The 13,453-nt window shown below is 45.4% G+C and overlaps 1 protein-coding gene across 1 annotated transcript in view; it reads right to left on the reverse strand.

Moving 5' to 3' along the window:
- Window positions 1-13,453, reverse strand: part of Tnc (tenascin C) — an 85,633-nt gene that overhangs the window by 56,490 nt on the left and 15,690 nt on the right. The window contains exons 2-4 of the mRNA XM_027949423.2: window positions 6,169-6,746; window positions 2,263-3,672; window positions 807-1,070 (exon numbers count right to left, since the gene is read on the reverse strand). Of these exons, the coding sequence (XP_027805224.2) occupies window positions 807-1,070; window positions 2,263-3,672; window positions 6,169-6,625 (2,131 nt within the window). The 5' untranslated portion in view covers window positions 6,626-6,746. The remainder of the gene's footprint in view (window positions 1-806; window positions 1,071-2,262; window positions 3,673-6,168; window positions 6,747-13,453) is intronic.

The raw sequence follows: 13,453 nt of genomic DNA on the forward strand, positions 1-13,453 counted from the left end.
TAGATAGAATGTGCCAGAATCTCAGCTCCACCACTAACACAGTGACCTTGGGCAAGATGCACAAAATGCTCTGTGACTGTTTCCTTTTCTGTGAGAAGGAGGTACATATGACTGTCCTTAGGAATCCTTGAGAACTGAGCTGGATATTCCATGCAGACTGCCCGGCCCACTTCTTGGCATGCAGCCCAAGTTCATTAAGTCGCAGCCAATGCCATTATTACTGAGCAAGACAAGGCGAACTTCTAGCCACAGCTTGCTTTTCAGGTACGAAGGTAATTATGCTGATGCCAGACTCTTAAAGAAACAACTTGAACCCTAATATTTACACATACACACACACACACACACACACACACAAGAAAACAGTGGCTAAGAACATAAATTTGTGAGGACTGCCAGGGTCCAAAGGCCATCTCTTCCGCTTGTCAACTGTGGGATCTGGGATGAGGTCCTTAACCATGCTTAACCACTCAGTCTCAGTTTCCTCATCTGTACACAGGGTTAACAACAGCTCCTGTCTCATGGGCTGGATGAGTTAGTACAAAGTCTGATGCCTGGTGAACACTTGATACATGGTGCCTGCTATGGAGAAAGGACCTGGGGAGAGCCAGGAGGGAGACGGGTAGGAAATGAGGAGTTGACAACAGAAGATAATGGACTCAACTGGATTCCAGGCTTACTTGGGATAACTACAAAAGGAGAAAGGGGGGCTGAGGGGGCAAAGTGAGGGTAGTTCATGGGGAAGGCCCTGCACTTTGTGTGGGGAGAGGCTGGGGGGACTGTCCAGAGGGGCTTTGCTCACTCACAGGTGGCCACCCTGGCGCTGACGGGAATGCTCCTTTTGTTTTCCAGGATGGCGAACACGCGGATAAAGTACTCCACACCAGGCTCCAGCTCCTGGATGGTGGTGGATGTCTGGTCCCCAGGCACGCGGAACTGCATCTCCAGGCCGTCGGCGTGGGTGGGTGTGTACATGATGAGGTACTCTGTGACCCGCATCTCATTGTCCCAGGCCAGGTTGACAGTCTCTTCCGTGACTTCCGTCACAATGAGGTCTTTGGGAGGGGACACTGGCAGGAGTGAGGAAGGACATCTGGGGTGAGTAATGTACCTATGAAATCCTTTTACGTTTGCTTCCATGGGCCACTGCCTCCTCCACTGTAATCCACAGAGGCCCGAGGCTCTCCCCTTGAAATTCAGCTTCCACCCTCTCTAAAGTGCAGAAGGACCCCCTGTTGGGACCCATCTCTGAAATCCAGTAGTCCTCTACTCAGTTCCAGGTCAGTGGTGTGGCCTTCAATGCTCCTTATGACCTGCCCCTGTCTACTTCTCCACTCCCTGAATCCTAGCTCAGATTCGGGCTGTGGGCCTGGGAAAGGGCCACCTGAGCTTGCTCAAGTGTGCTAACCCTATCAGGTCTGAGGCTCACATGGCCTCCCTACTGGCCTGTATCCTTACCCACCAGACTGTCATACTTTGGCCATGTTAAACATGGAGCCCTTTATTCCTAGATGCCAAGAGCAGAGATTCTATCATGACAATTACAATACAGGTAAATGAGAGAGGTACAAAGATCTCATTAAACATGAGCATTATTAGTCTTTGCATATGATTCCACCAGTGTTTCCTGAGCAGTTACTATGTACCATTCCCTGTGCTAATTTCTGAGAACAGGGCTCCATTAAGGAGCTCACAGCCCTTAAGATAAAAGCAGTTAAAAAAATAAAAGAAATTTAAGTGGCAGGCCTACCTTATAGGTGATCAGCAGTGAATCTAGCTGAATGTACATTTAAAACCATTCATTCTATGTAATCTTACTGTCTACTCAATGTTGCTGAATTATCACTTCATCCAAATTTGGGGGGGGGGGTTGTTTGCTGTCAGCTCAAAGTCAGTGGAAAGTAGAAAAGAAGGTCAATGCTTAGCGAAAGGAAAGACATCTCTATCTCTCTATCTACCTCAGCTTGGCAATAGATGTTCAACTCAGTGTACATGAGTTAGGCAGACCCAAACACCAGCTGTGTGTGTGTGTGTGATTGGGAAAATTACATAACCTCTCTGAGCCTTTGCGTTTTCAGCCAGGTAACCCTGTACCAAGGGAATCACCATAGTCTTCAATGTCCAGAGCCCACACACGAGTGTTTGATATAAATATATTAATATCACATATAAATAGAATCTGGGTGTGTTGATACAAATAGTCCTCCAGTGCACACCAGGAACATCACAGCCATTATCACTCTTACTGGCACAGGTACTCACCTTCTGAGCAGTCTTCCCCGGTGTAGCCCTCGATGCAGATGCAGTGCCCAGAGACACACTGTCCCCGTTCGCTGCAGTCATTGGGGCAGGATCGCTGTCCACAGTCGGGGCCTGTGAAGCCCTGGTGACAAATGCACTGGCCGTCCTCGCAGCGGCCCTGGCCGTGGCAGTCGCTTGGACACCTTAGCTCCTTGCAGTCTTTACCTGTGAAGCCCTCGTGGCACACGCACTGCCCGTTCACGCAGCGGCCTTGGCCGTGGCAGTCACTGGGGCAGGAGAGCTCAGCACAGTCGGGGCCCGTGAAGCCCTCCTCGCACAGGCACTTCCCGTCCACACAGCGGCCGCGGTTGCTGCAGTCCCGGGGGCAGCGAAGGTCCCGGCAGTCTTCCCCGGTGTATCCGTCGTCACAGACGCACATGCCATTCACACAGCGGCCATGCTGGTGGCAGTCATTGGGGCAGCTCATTTCACTGCAGTCGTACCCCTTGAAGCCCTGCTCGCACACGCACTTGCCCTGGACGCAGCGTCCCCGGCCGTGACAGTCGCTGGGGCACCGCTGCTGGCTGCAATCCTCCGCGGTGTAGCCCTCGTCACACACGCACTGGCCATTGACGCAGCGGCCATGGCCGCTACAGCCATTGGGACATTTGAGTTCCCCGCAGTCTGGGCCCGTGAATCCGTCGTCGCACTCGCACTGGCCATTGAGGCAGCGGCCGCGGTGGTGACAGTCCGCGGGACACCGCTTCTCGCTGCAGTCTGCGCCCGCGAAGCCCTCATCACACACGCACTGCCCCTCCTCGCACTGGCCGCGGCCCTGGCAGGCGTTGGGGCAGGTGAGTTGGCCACAGTCCTCGCCCGTGAAGCCTTCTTCGCAGTAGCAGGTGCCGTTGATGCAGCGACCGCGGTCAAAGCAGTCGTTGGGACAGACGAGCTCGCTGCAGTCGTCGCCCGTGAAGCCCTCGTCGCACACGCACTCGTTCTCCACGCAGCGCCCGCGGTTGTAACAGTTGTTGAGACACAGAGGCTCGTTGCAGTCTTCGCCAGCAAAGCCATCCTGGCACACGCACCGGCCGTCCACACATGTCCCGTGCTCCTCGCTGCAGGGCACCGGGCAGACCTCCTGGCTGCAGTCGGCCCCGGCGTAGCCTTCGAAGCAGACGCAGACCCCGTTCACGCACCTGCCCTGGTCATTGCAATCGCTGGGACAGGCCAGCTGGCTGCAGTCCTCACCAGTGAAGCCCTCATCGCAGTTGCACTGTCCGTCGAGGCACTGGCCTCGAAGGTTACAGTTGCCCGGGCATTCAGGCTCGGAGCAGTTGGGGCCTTTCCATCCAGGTTCGCAGATGCAGCCACACCCTTCAGTGCTGAAATTGCCATGACCGCTGCAGAAGGGCTTCGTGTCCAGGCGGCCTGCAATGAAGAGAACAAAGGCTCTCAGAGGTGCCCAAGCAGCAGTATCTGCTGGTACCCTTAAAACCCAGATGCAAATTCAGCCTGAGGATGGTTCAGGCTCCATCTGGTTTGAAAACCAGCTGCTTATTGCGTAACACCAGACTGGACTCATATCCAGTTACAGAAGCAGGGATTCCCAATTTCCACAGCCTGAAATTGTAGACTTGTAGGCAAGGGTAATGCATGCATGTGTGTAAGTGTGTGTATTTCTACCCCTGGGGAAAGGATCAGTAATTTTCATCACATTTGCAAGGAGTCCCGGGACTCCAGACAGTGTGAGTCACTGTCTTGTGCTGTTCATTACCTAGGGCTGCTTCCCTGGTGCTGGGACAAGGTCAGGCATACAGGAAACCTGAGAAATTCTTGTTGGACTGAACTTCACTCTGACTTTGAACTCAATAGCTGTGCCATGCTTGGGAAGGGATTTGGATTCTCTGGAGCTCAGTGTCCTTGTAGGCCCAGTGGGACTGATGTCTTCTGGGGACACACAAGGGTCAGATGAGGACATTAAGAGCTTACTTCTATGCTCATTGTGATTTTTTTCTGTTTGCTTTTCCGGAACTATTTTGGGGTCAATTCAAATTGGTATATGTGGGCTTATGTGACAAAAACTTTCGAATTTTCCAAAACTGAAATGAGGCAGCTAAGTAGTGGCTTTCTAATTCTGTCAGGACACTTTTTAATTTGGCCTGTCCCCAGAAAACGCCTGTGCCTCTGTCTTTTCCCCATTACGCTCCCCGGTAGGCTAAGGTGGTGGGCGGGCCTGAGGGATGCAGCTTCAGGGCTGACAGCCCTTTGCAACTAGATACTGGTTGGTGCAATGTGAGGAGCCACTGGGCTTATCCCAAGTGAAGAAGCAGAGCTCACTTTCCTAGTTTTTGCATCTAGATCTAGTTGTATTATTATATGTTCACTCCTTCCTGATAGCAGGAAGGAAGAAATTTTTTTTTTTAATGTTGGTTTGAAAAATGAGAATGTAATGTGTGTTTTCCCATATAGTGGCCACTGTCCATGTGGCTACCAAGCACCAAAAATTGTGGCTCAGCTGAATTGAGATGCATTTAAGCAGAAAACATACACCGAACTTCAAAGATTTAACATAAAAGAATAAAATATCCAATATTAATTTTTATCTTGTTCCTGGGGTGAAAAATGGTTATTCTGGCTACATAGATTTAAGTAAAATAAATGATCAAAATTATTTTTACCTGTTTCTTTTTCTTTTATTTGACTACTGGGGAATTTAAGATTATAAGTGTTGATTGGCCAGCCCTCCTGTAAACAATTGTGTCAATTGTGTCATTAATCTTACCCTGTACTCTCTCACCTGTATTTTTCCAGAAAATTGACACATGTGGAAGATAAAGTAACTTATGGCCAATGAAAACTTCTAAAAATTCTCCTTTAGATTCCTAGAACATGTCCTACAACACTCCTCAGTTAATGCTACCAAGTGGTTATTTAGTGGTTAGGTCTATTCTTAAACAACTAATAACTTAAATAACTACTCTTAAATAACTATTGAAGAACTTTATGGTACTGTTTTTTTTTTTCCGGGTGGCAGAAATGAGATTTTTGCTTCTGATTTGAGGTTATCAAATCTTCTGTAGCCCTTCTGATGATAGGGGATGAAAATGAAGACAATAATTCCAAACCAGACAAATTGGGATGCACGTGAAGACAGATGCAACAGGCGAGCATGGGCTCTGGAGAAGCAGGCGTATCCAAGGCGCCTGCCCCTCATCACTCTCTGTCATCCTGTGGCATTTGGGTAACTTCTTTGAACTTTAATCCTTAGGTCTGCAGAAGGAATGTTAAGCCTTATCTTAAAGGGGGAATTGAGGAGCTCAAACAAGATAATAAAGTCAGTGTCTGGTGCCCTGGGGAGGACTTCCGACATGATTGTGACTATCAAGACATGAATGTCCAGTTCCCACAGACTGATTCCTGCGAGGGCAGCACTGGACCTTGGAGGCACACTTAGATGTGCACTAGTGCTCTTAAGACCTAACTCAGCTCCTCAGTGCAGGACCTTGAGAATCCCATCCACCTCCCCGGCCTTGGTTTACCTCTTTGTATAATGCAGTGAAGGGGCTAGAGCCTTCCAAAGAGTGTGCCCTGTGGGGCAGGGATTTCATGATCGTTGGTTTTTGGGTAAAGACTGGGTAGATTTCACAGCCAAAGTTTTCGAAGCATATACTTAGAGTGAAATAAGGTTTTCAAAAGGAGAATTCTTTGCAGCCTGACAATTCCCGTGAGAAACATTTGCAACCCTGACTCCTTCAGGAGCAGGGGAGAGGGCCACATTCTCCACATTTTTTTTTTTTTAAATCTTAAAATCTTTTTAATGAGCACCTTGACAGAGTAGTTTCCCAGGGAACCCACTTTGGAAACAAGGAATGGGTCTTGCTATGCTCATCATTTTCCCCATCTTAAAGCGATGGGGACACGTACCTTCAGCAGATTGGAGACAGCAGCCAGCTCCCATGGTGCATTGCTCCCGCAAGGAGGACACTAGGACCTCCAGCTCCTCCAGCCGGTTCAACAGCTCCTTCACATCAGGGGCGGCAGCACAGCCGCAGGCGTGGCGGGGGATGTTGATGCGGTGTGTGAAGACGATCTGATTTTCCCCATCCACGGTGTGCTCCTGGAAGCTTCCACTGGGCTCAGAGGGTGGGGCCAGGTCTTTCTCCCCACTGGCTGATTCCAGATCCACCGAGCACTGGGACCCCACGGGCAGCTTGATGTTGTAGACGTGGTTAAACACCACTGGCTGGTTCTCCTCCGGCAGGGAGATGTTCACAGCACTCTGTCTCTTGTGCCGAATGACTTTCTTTAGGACTCCACCTTCAGAAGGGAGGGCAAGCAAAGCCAGGAAGATGCCCGGCAATAATCCGGTCAGGACCCCCATGGCGGAGGGAGGCTTGGCCAAGGCTCTAGGATGTCAGTCTCAGCCTATTGAGATTTGGGATTTAGGAATGCAGAGTAGAATCCAAAATGGTTGTCCCTGATCTCCTGGAAAGAATGACTTTCTACAAGTAAACAAAAGAAACAACAAACTTATTAATATCTAACGGAACCTATTGCATATGTACAATTTTGAGTGAATCTTGGTCTTATACCTCGGGTGCTTGGGGCTTCCTGTGTTTCTTCATTATACTATAGTGATGATTATAAAATGAACTCTAAAAGAATTTCTGCATTCTTGAAGGCACAATTTCACTCACTATTCGATGGCTAGAAATTTAAGGAGAGAGCCATATATAGAGGAAAGTGCCAAACATTGGAATGAAGTCAACATGAGTTTGTATCTCACCTAGCTCTGGGTCCTTGGGCAAGTTATATGACTTTTTTCCCACCTTATTTCATTTTATGTACAGTGAAGACCATAATGGCTAATACAGGGTTTAAAAGGATGTAAGTATTAAATAGAAATCGCTCATGTAGTCATTAATTCCTTCAGTATTTACTGGCCAAACCATCTGAGGGAATTCTTATAGGAATACAAAGGCCACAGTCTCCCAGGAAATGTGTTGTGACTCCTGCCTCCTATTACGGACTCCCCAAACAGAGTTTAACACTATCCACTGGTTCTCTTCTGCCACTCGAGGTGGAGGACAAGGTTGAAGACACCAGAAGGTAAACTGAGTTTTTATCCAGTTGAGCTTCTTTCTAGTTATGTGGTGGTGGCATAGCATTCTCTCTCTCGCTGATGCTCAGTTTCCTTTCTTCTTGGTTTATATCTAAAGCCCTCCAAAGTCTAGTTTTTAGATGAGCTTGAGAAGGAATTCCTGAAACTGTTATTTAAACTGAGATCCACAACACCAGATGGCTCAGAAAGGGTGTCCATGAGCCTCTGGTGATTTCTCCAACCCACAAGTACATACAGAATGCCTGCTGAGTTTCCCCAGAATCAGAGTTCTGTGGGTGGTAGAAATAAATATAAGACCAACTGTCTACTCTTAGCGGACTAAATAATAGGACTAAGAAGAAAATGGAATCACCATTATTTAGGGAACAAAGAAAGGATACAAAGGATTTATACTGTGGGTTTTCAATCTAACTGATTACAGTGCTTGAGAAATTATGGATAACATGAAATTAAGGGATAACATGAAAACATTATGGAGGACACTTTGCTACTGTGAACATTTGTGACTTTCCTAAGTTTTCTTATTCATCTGCCATGTGGCTATTGACCCATATGGGCAATTAGGTAATAGTGGAAAGGCACTTGAGAAACTGAGTGGAAATAGGAAGATGTGGCTAAATTGGGTAGTTTTAATACAGACCAATGCCTTAGATGCAACCATGAATCCACTCATGACCCTCTTTAATCAGAAAGTACACCTGAGTCAAGATTATTGAAGAGCTTTTTTTTTTTTTTTTTTTTTTTTTTATAATGCTGGAATTGGTACCCAAACACTTGTGTGTGCTATGCAAGTGTTCTACTGGTGGGCTACAACTCCAGTGCTAGCTCTTTGTTTTTTAAACTATTTTAAAAACTGACATTTTCTTATAGGTATGGTCTTCTTACACTTGCAAATTCTAAGTTAGCTACTGATGACAATAAGCTATGATATTGGGGTTACTAATCCTATAAGAAGTTTTCTACTCTTTTTCTCAGAAAGATCTTATCACAATGATAGAATGTATCAACTTGATCACAAATGATTATCTTCTTCATAGGACAGAAAATATTTCCAATGCCTGGAGAGGTTTGGCAGCAAGGAACACTGAACTGAGCGGCATTTTTATAGGATTGGGAAGGGATCCAAAGACCTCAAAAGCATCACTGTGCATTTAACCAAGAGCATCCTACCCCCACCCCCACCGCATCCTAATTTTATTCCTATGATTCAAGTAGTGACTACTCAGGGCATGTCTACTCCATGGTTAGGAACAAAACCACTTCTGATCATGCTTTCTTATTCAAAAATGTTCCCTAAATAACTAGCTGTGGGTGGGTGATGTAGGGAAGGTCAGTAATGAAGATTATCCTGAATAGAAGAGCATGGTACTCTGTTCTCTCAAACTATTATGTCCCTGTTATTTGTTCTCTGATGAATATTGATTAACTGCATGATCTGGTAGAATGCCTGTTCTGACTCTATTTGCCTTCACAATTCTTTTGCTCCCACCCTTTTCTCAGGATTTCTTAGCTCTTTCTTTTTTTTCTCCTTGGAGGAAGGGCTGCGGGCCTCACCTGAAATGCTTTTGATTTCACTTAACACCTTTGTCTGTGTTGTTAAACAACCTAGATTTCCATCTAAAACACCCCTAGGGTTGTTGGTTGAGACTCCAAGGCAATGAGTTAGGGAAATTATGCTCAGAGAGTGGGTAGGGTGAAGATTTCTACTGCGTATGTGTGATGTGCACTAACACTGTATGGTATTCTTTCTTTATCTGATGCTTGGGATTGAACCCAGAGGTGCTTTATCACTAAGCCACATTCCCCAGCTCTTTTAATTTTTTGAGACAGGAACTCATTAAATTGCTCAGGGTCTCGCAAAGTAGCTGAGGCTAGCCTCAAACTTGTGATCATTGTGCTTCAGCCTCCTGAGTTGCTGGCATTAGAGATGTGAGCCACCGTGCCCAGCACAGGGCATGTTATTCTTAAGTGTTGGGTGTCTCCCATTGGCTCATGGTAGTCTGAGGGTAGGTTTTATGATTGGGAAAAGATCCATAACATCTTTATAGTTGTGGAATATGCTTAAGCTTTAGAATCAGACATACCTGGGTTCAAATGCCACTCCTGGTGTGTAGTTTGGGCAAGCTACCTACCTTCTGAGGTGTCAAACCATGATGAGGGTATTAAGGACATTAAGGATTAGGGATATGTACATAGAGCACTCAGCATGGTGTGGCTCAGAGTAGGCACTCACTAAACAGTAGCTGCTATTTTGTTATCCTCCTGGGAACAAAACCTAGCAGAAGTCCACACCAATAACCCTTCTTTTGCTTAAACTGGAGCTTGACCTCCTCCTTGAATCCAGTCCTAAACTCAGCAGTAGCTTGGATCTAGATCAAAGAAGCTGCAGAAATCACTGATGAGCAAGGCGGTCGACCTTGTGAAGATCAATTTACTAGAACTAAAAATATTTATTCCAGAGAGGGAAAATCTAGGCAGCAAATAATGACCGTTAAGAATTCAAACTATTCTCATGTAGACAACTGGCTGGTTTATGTTATATTTTATTTTATTTTATCTTATTTTTTTGAGGACAGACCTCGGAAAAATTACTTAAGACTGTAGCTTGGGAGATTTAAATCAGACATGAAGGATCAAGTTCTGATAGTAGGGCTTTCATAACGTCATAATGAGCAAATGTTCTACAGAGGCTCCTTAAAAGACACACTGGATTCTTATCTTTATGGCAAATGACTGGTAATGAAAGGTCTGGGAAACATCTTGTAGGAGGAAGAACTACAGACCTGTGCTTGTTTACTTTGTAGCTGGGAAAACCAGGACCCAGGTGGGGGCAGGGTCATCATTACAAATTCTAGAGAAGTAGGAGCTGGCTTGTCTCTGTGTCCCCAAAAGACAGAACAAGTGCAAATGTGGGGGTCTAAATTGGGGGTTGGTTGCAAGTAGTAAAAAAAAAAAATTAGCATACTAGGAGAAAGATTCTGCTGGGCAAGCTGTTTGGTGGCTAACCTTTTGGAAGCTGCACGGAATAAACTAAGGGTTATTTTTAGGCACCTCACCACAGGACAAAGACCATTGCTAGAGGAAGGAATCAACAAGCTTTGAAAATTTCCTTGGTCACAGCTGGAGAATAAACAATAAGCGATTTCATTCTCGATAAAGATAAAACTTCCCACTGGCTAGAGTCATATTTCAGAATCAGTTCCTTATGACTTCATTTTTCGTAGCCTGTGCAACATATTTATCTGAGTGAGTTAGGTATGCATGTGAAATATCCTAGGTTTGGAAGGACAAGCCTGATTCCTAGTGTTTAAAAATGCAGATGATTTTGTTTCCACATCATTTTGGAAGCACACGAGGCAGCTTACACCAACTTTTTCTTCTGGCTTACAGACCAGAGAATTTTATTGTGCCCAGTCATTCAAGCATAGAGTTGCTTACATGGACGTTCTTAAATGTTCTAGAAATTCCTCACCCCTTGTCCTCCCCAACACCCATAAATTCCTTCTTGGAATGTGTCAGGGAGAGAAAGAAGCCAGGAAACAGCTTTAAGTTGGATTTTTTTTTTTTTCCTGAGGACATTTGATCTCTTCAGTTCAATGAGTCCAGCACAACCTGAGTCATAAACTAATTGAGAAATCTCTAAATGACAAACCAAAGACCTCCTGAGCCCCAGGTGTTTGAATTCCAGCACTGAGAAGCAGTTATCCACTTAGGTAAGTAGAATGGTGCAGGGTTACCAGGTCTCGATTCTAAGGAAGTTGGAGTTTGCTTGACTCTGTGGCCCCAAAGGATACAAGAGGCACAGTGAAGCCAGTTGTCATCCAAAGTCCTAAGAATTCATTTTTTAAAATGAATTCAACAGAGATGAGGGGAATGAATGAAATAACAGGCTATGGGACAGCCCAGGGCTGGTGCAGTGTTTCAGAGATTCATGATGGACAGGTCTTGCTCTCCATGAGTTCACAGTCCACTAAAGGAGGCAGACGTGTCAACAGATCCCTACTAGAAAGAGTGATAAGTGCCAAATCTGACAAACAGCCAAGAAGAGACTGTGTGATGCTTGAGAATATCTGCTCTAGAATCAGGTGAATACTGGTGGATCTTGTTTCTGCCACTTGATATTAGTTTGCACCATATGAAGTTGCCATTGTTTTAGGTCAAAAGTGTCTGGGTAGTGGCAACTCCGTATGATTCCAGCTAGTAACTATGACCTTGGATTTGGAACCTTGCCTCCCGGAGCCTCAATTTTCCTAACTATAAAATGGCAACACTGATACCAATTCCACAATAAGGTTCTTTCAACTGCAATGGAGGAGAAACTTGAATAAATGAGATATTGGGTGTGCAACACTTAGTAGCTAATACTTAAAAAGAAGGCAGTTTTGGTAACTATTGTGCATAATTTCTCTTTTTCTATGGAGAATGCAGTTAGCAGAAGCTAGTCTCGGATGGGTGAGAGATTCATAAGAGAATTTAGGAAAGCCTTCACTTCACTTTAAAAAGACCATCTCTTCCCCTCCACCCCAAGAAAACCCCACTGTTGCTTTTTCTGTTTCAGTTAGTGAAGTAGCAGGGATACTCTGGAATCCTTGGGAGGGTGAGGAGGTGAGGGCTACCACCCTGGTTCTCCTCCTAGTCTGTCTGGCCTTAGTCAGTAGCAGGGTAAGCAAGTCAATGAGCCTGGGTGGGGCCCTCTTCTTTTCTGGGAGGTCAGTCCTCTGGCCAAGGCCTTTCAGGGGCAGCGCTGCTACTGGGATATTTCTCCATGTTGCCAAGCCCGGAATTTCTCCAGAACAGATTGCCTGTGGTTTAGTCTTTCAGGACTGTGCGTCTAACGGGAAACATTTGGCCCAGCTTCTCAGCACTTTCCATACTCAGACAGAAGTCAGATGATAGAATCAAAATCACACTTCAGCAGGGCTTAGAAGCCACTGGAGAAGATCACTGAGTCTAGTGGTGGCAAATCCGTGGCATCTGGATGACTCATTCTGATCCACGTGGCAGATATCACTAATCAATAGGGAAATACTTCTGGGGAGCCCTTCTTGATATTTATTCTGAACCTATCACTCCAGGCAGCCACATCCAGTCAGGTAGGGGTAGTATTTGACATGAAACTTGTCTGTTATTGCATCTACTTATTTAGGAGAATAATAACTGAAACACCTAAAGAGAGTCACCCAGGAAATTGGTGAATAAAGCAGATATTCTAATCCAGAGGTCCTGCCTCTCTGTCTCTTGGTCAAGGTTATGTGATTGCAGTCTATCTTTTCCTCATACCCCTGGGAGGCCTCCAAACACAGGTGCATATCACAACCCAGAGACTAAGCTAGGTAGGTTCTAGGGAACAAATTGAAGCAAATTTTGTCATGTATTTGTCTGAATATGTCACAACAGACTCCACTATTACGTATAATTATAGTGCACTAACAAAAACATTACAATGTCTGCTAAAGGGCTGGGACTGTAGCTCAGTGGCACAGTGCTTACCTAGCATGTGTGAGGCACTGGGTTCGATCCTCAGCACCACATACAAATAAACAAAATAAATGTATGCTGTCCTTCTACAACTAAAAATTTTTTTATAAATTTTAAAAAATAAAATGTCACCGGTCATTTAAAAAAAAAATCTGCTAAGACAATAGATTTTCAGTAATCTTTCCACACACACACACACACACACACACACACACAGACATACACACACAGACACACACACACAGGTGTGAAATGATGCATGTGTTAATCATTTGAATCTGGTAACCATTTTACAATGTATTATGAATATCAGATCATTATGTTACTTGCCCTTATTTGTCTATTATCACTCAGTAAACCTGGGAAAAACATTTAAAAAATGTACATGAAAGTTTTCCACTAATTCTTAGCCTGAGGTCACTGCAAGGGTCTCCAGAGAGAAATATCAGGGGTAGGAACCTGGCGAGCATGTGTGTTCAGAGATTTCCAGACTTCTTGGTGCTGGTGGGTTTTCACTTCAATGCTCCTCCATCCACCCATCCATCCCATCTTTTCTATCTGTAAAATGTCAATTCTGATCCCAATTCCACAATAAGGTTCTTTCAACTG

Source organism: Marmota flaviventris, chromosome 13 (assembly GCF_047511675.1).
Source record: "Marmota flaviventris isolate mMarFla1 chromosome 13, mMarFla1.hap1, whole genome shotgun sequence".
Taxonomy (NCBI): domain Eukaryota; kingdom Metazoa; phylum Chordata; class Mammalia; order Rodentia; family Sciuridae; genus Marmota; species Marmota flaviventris.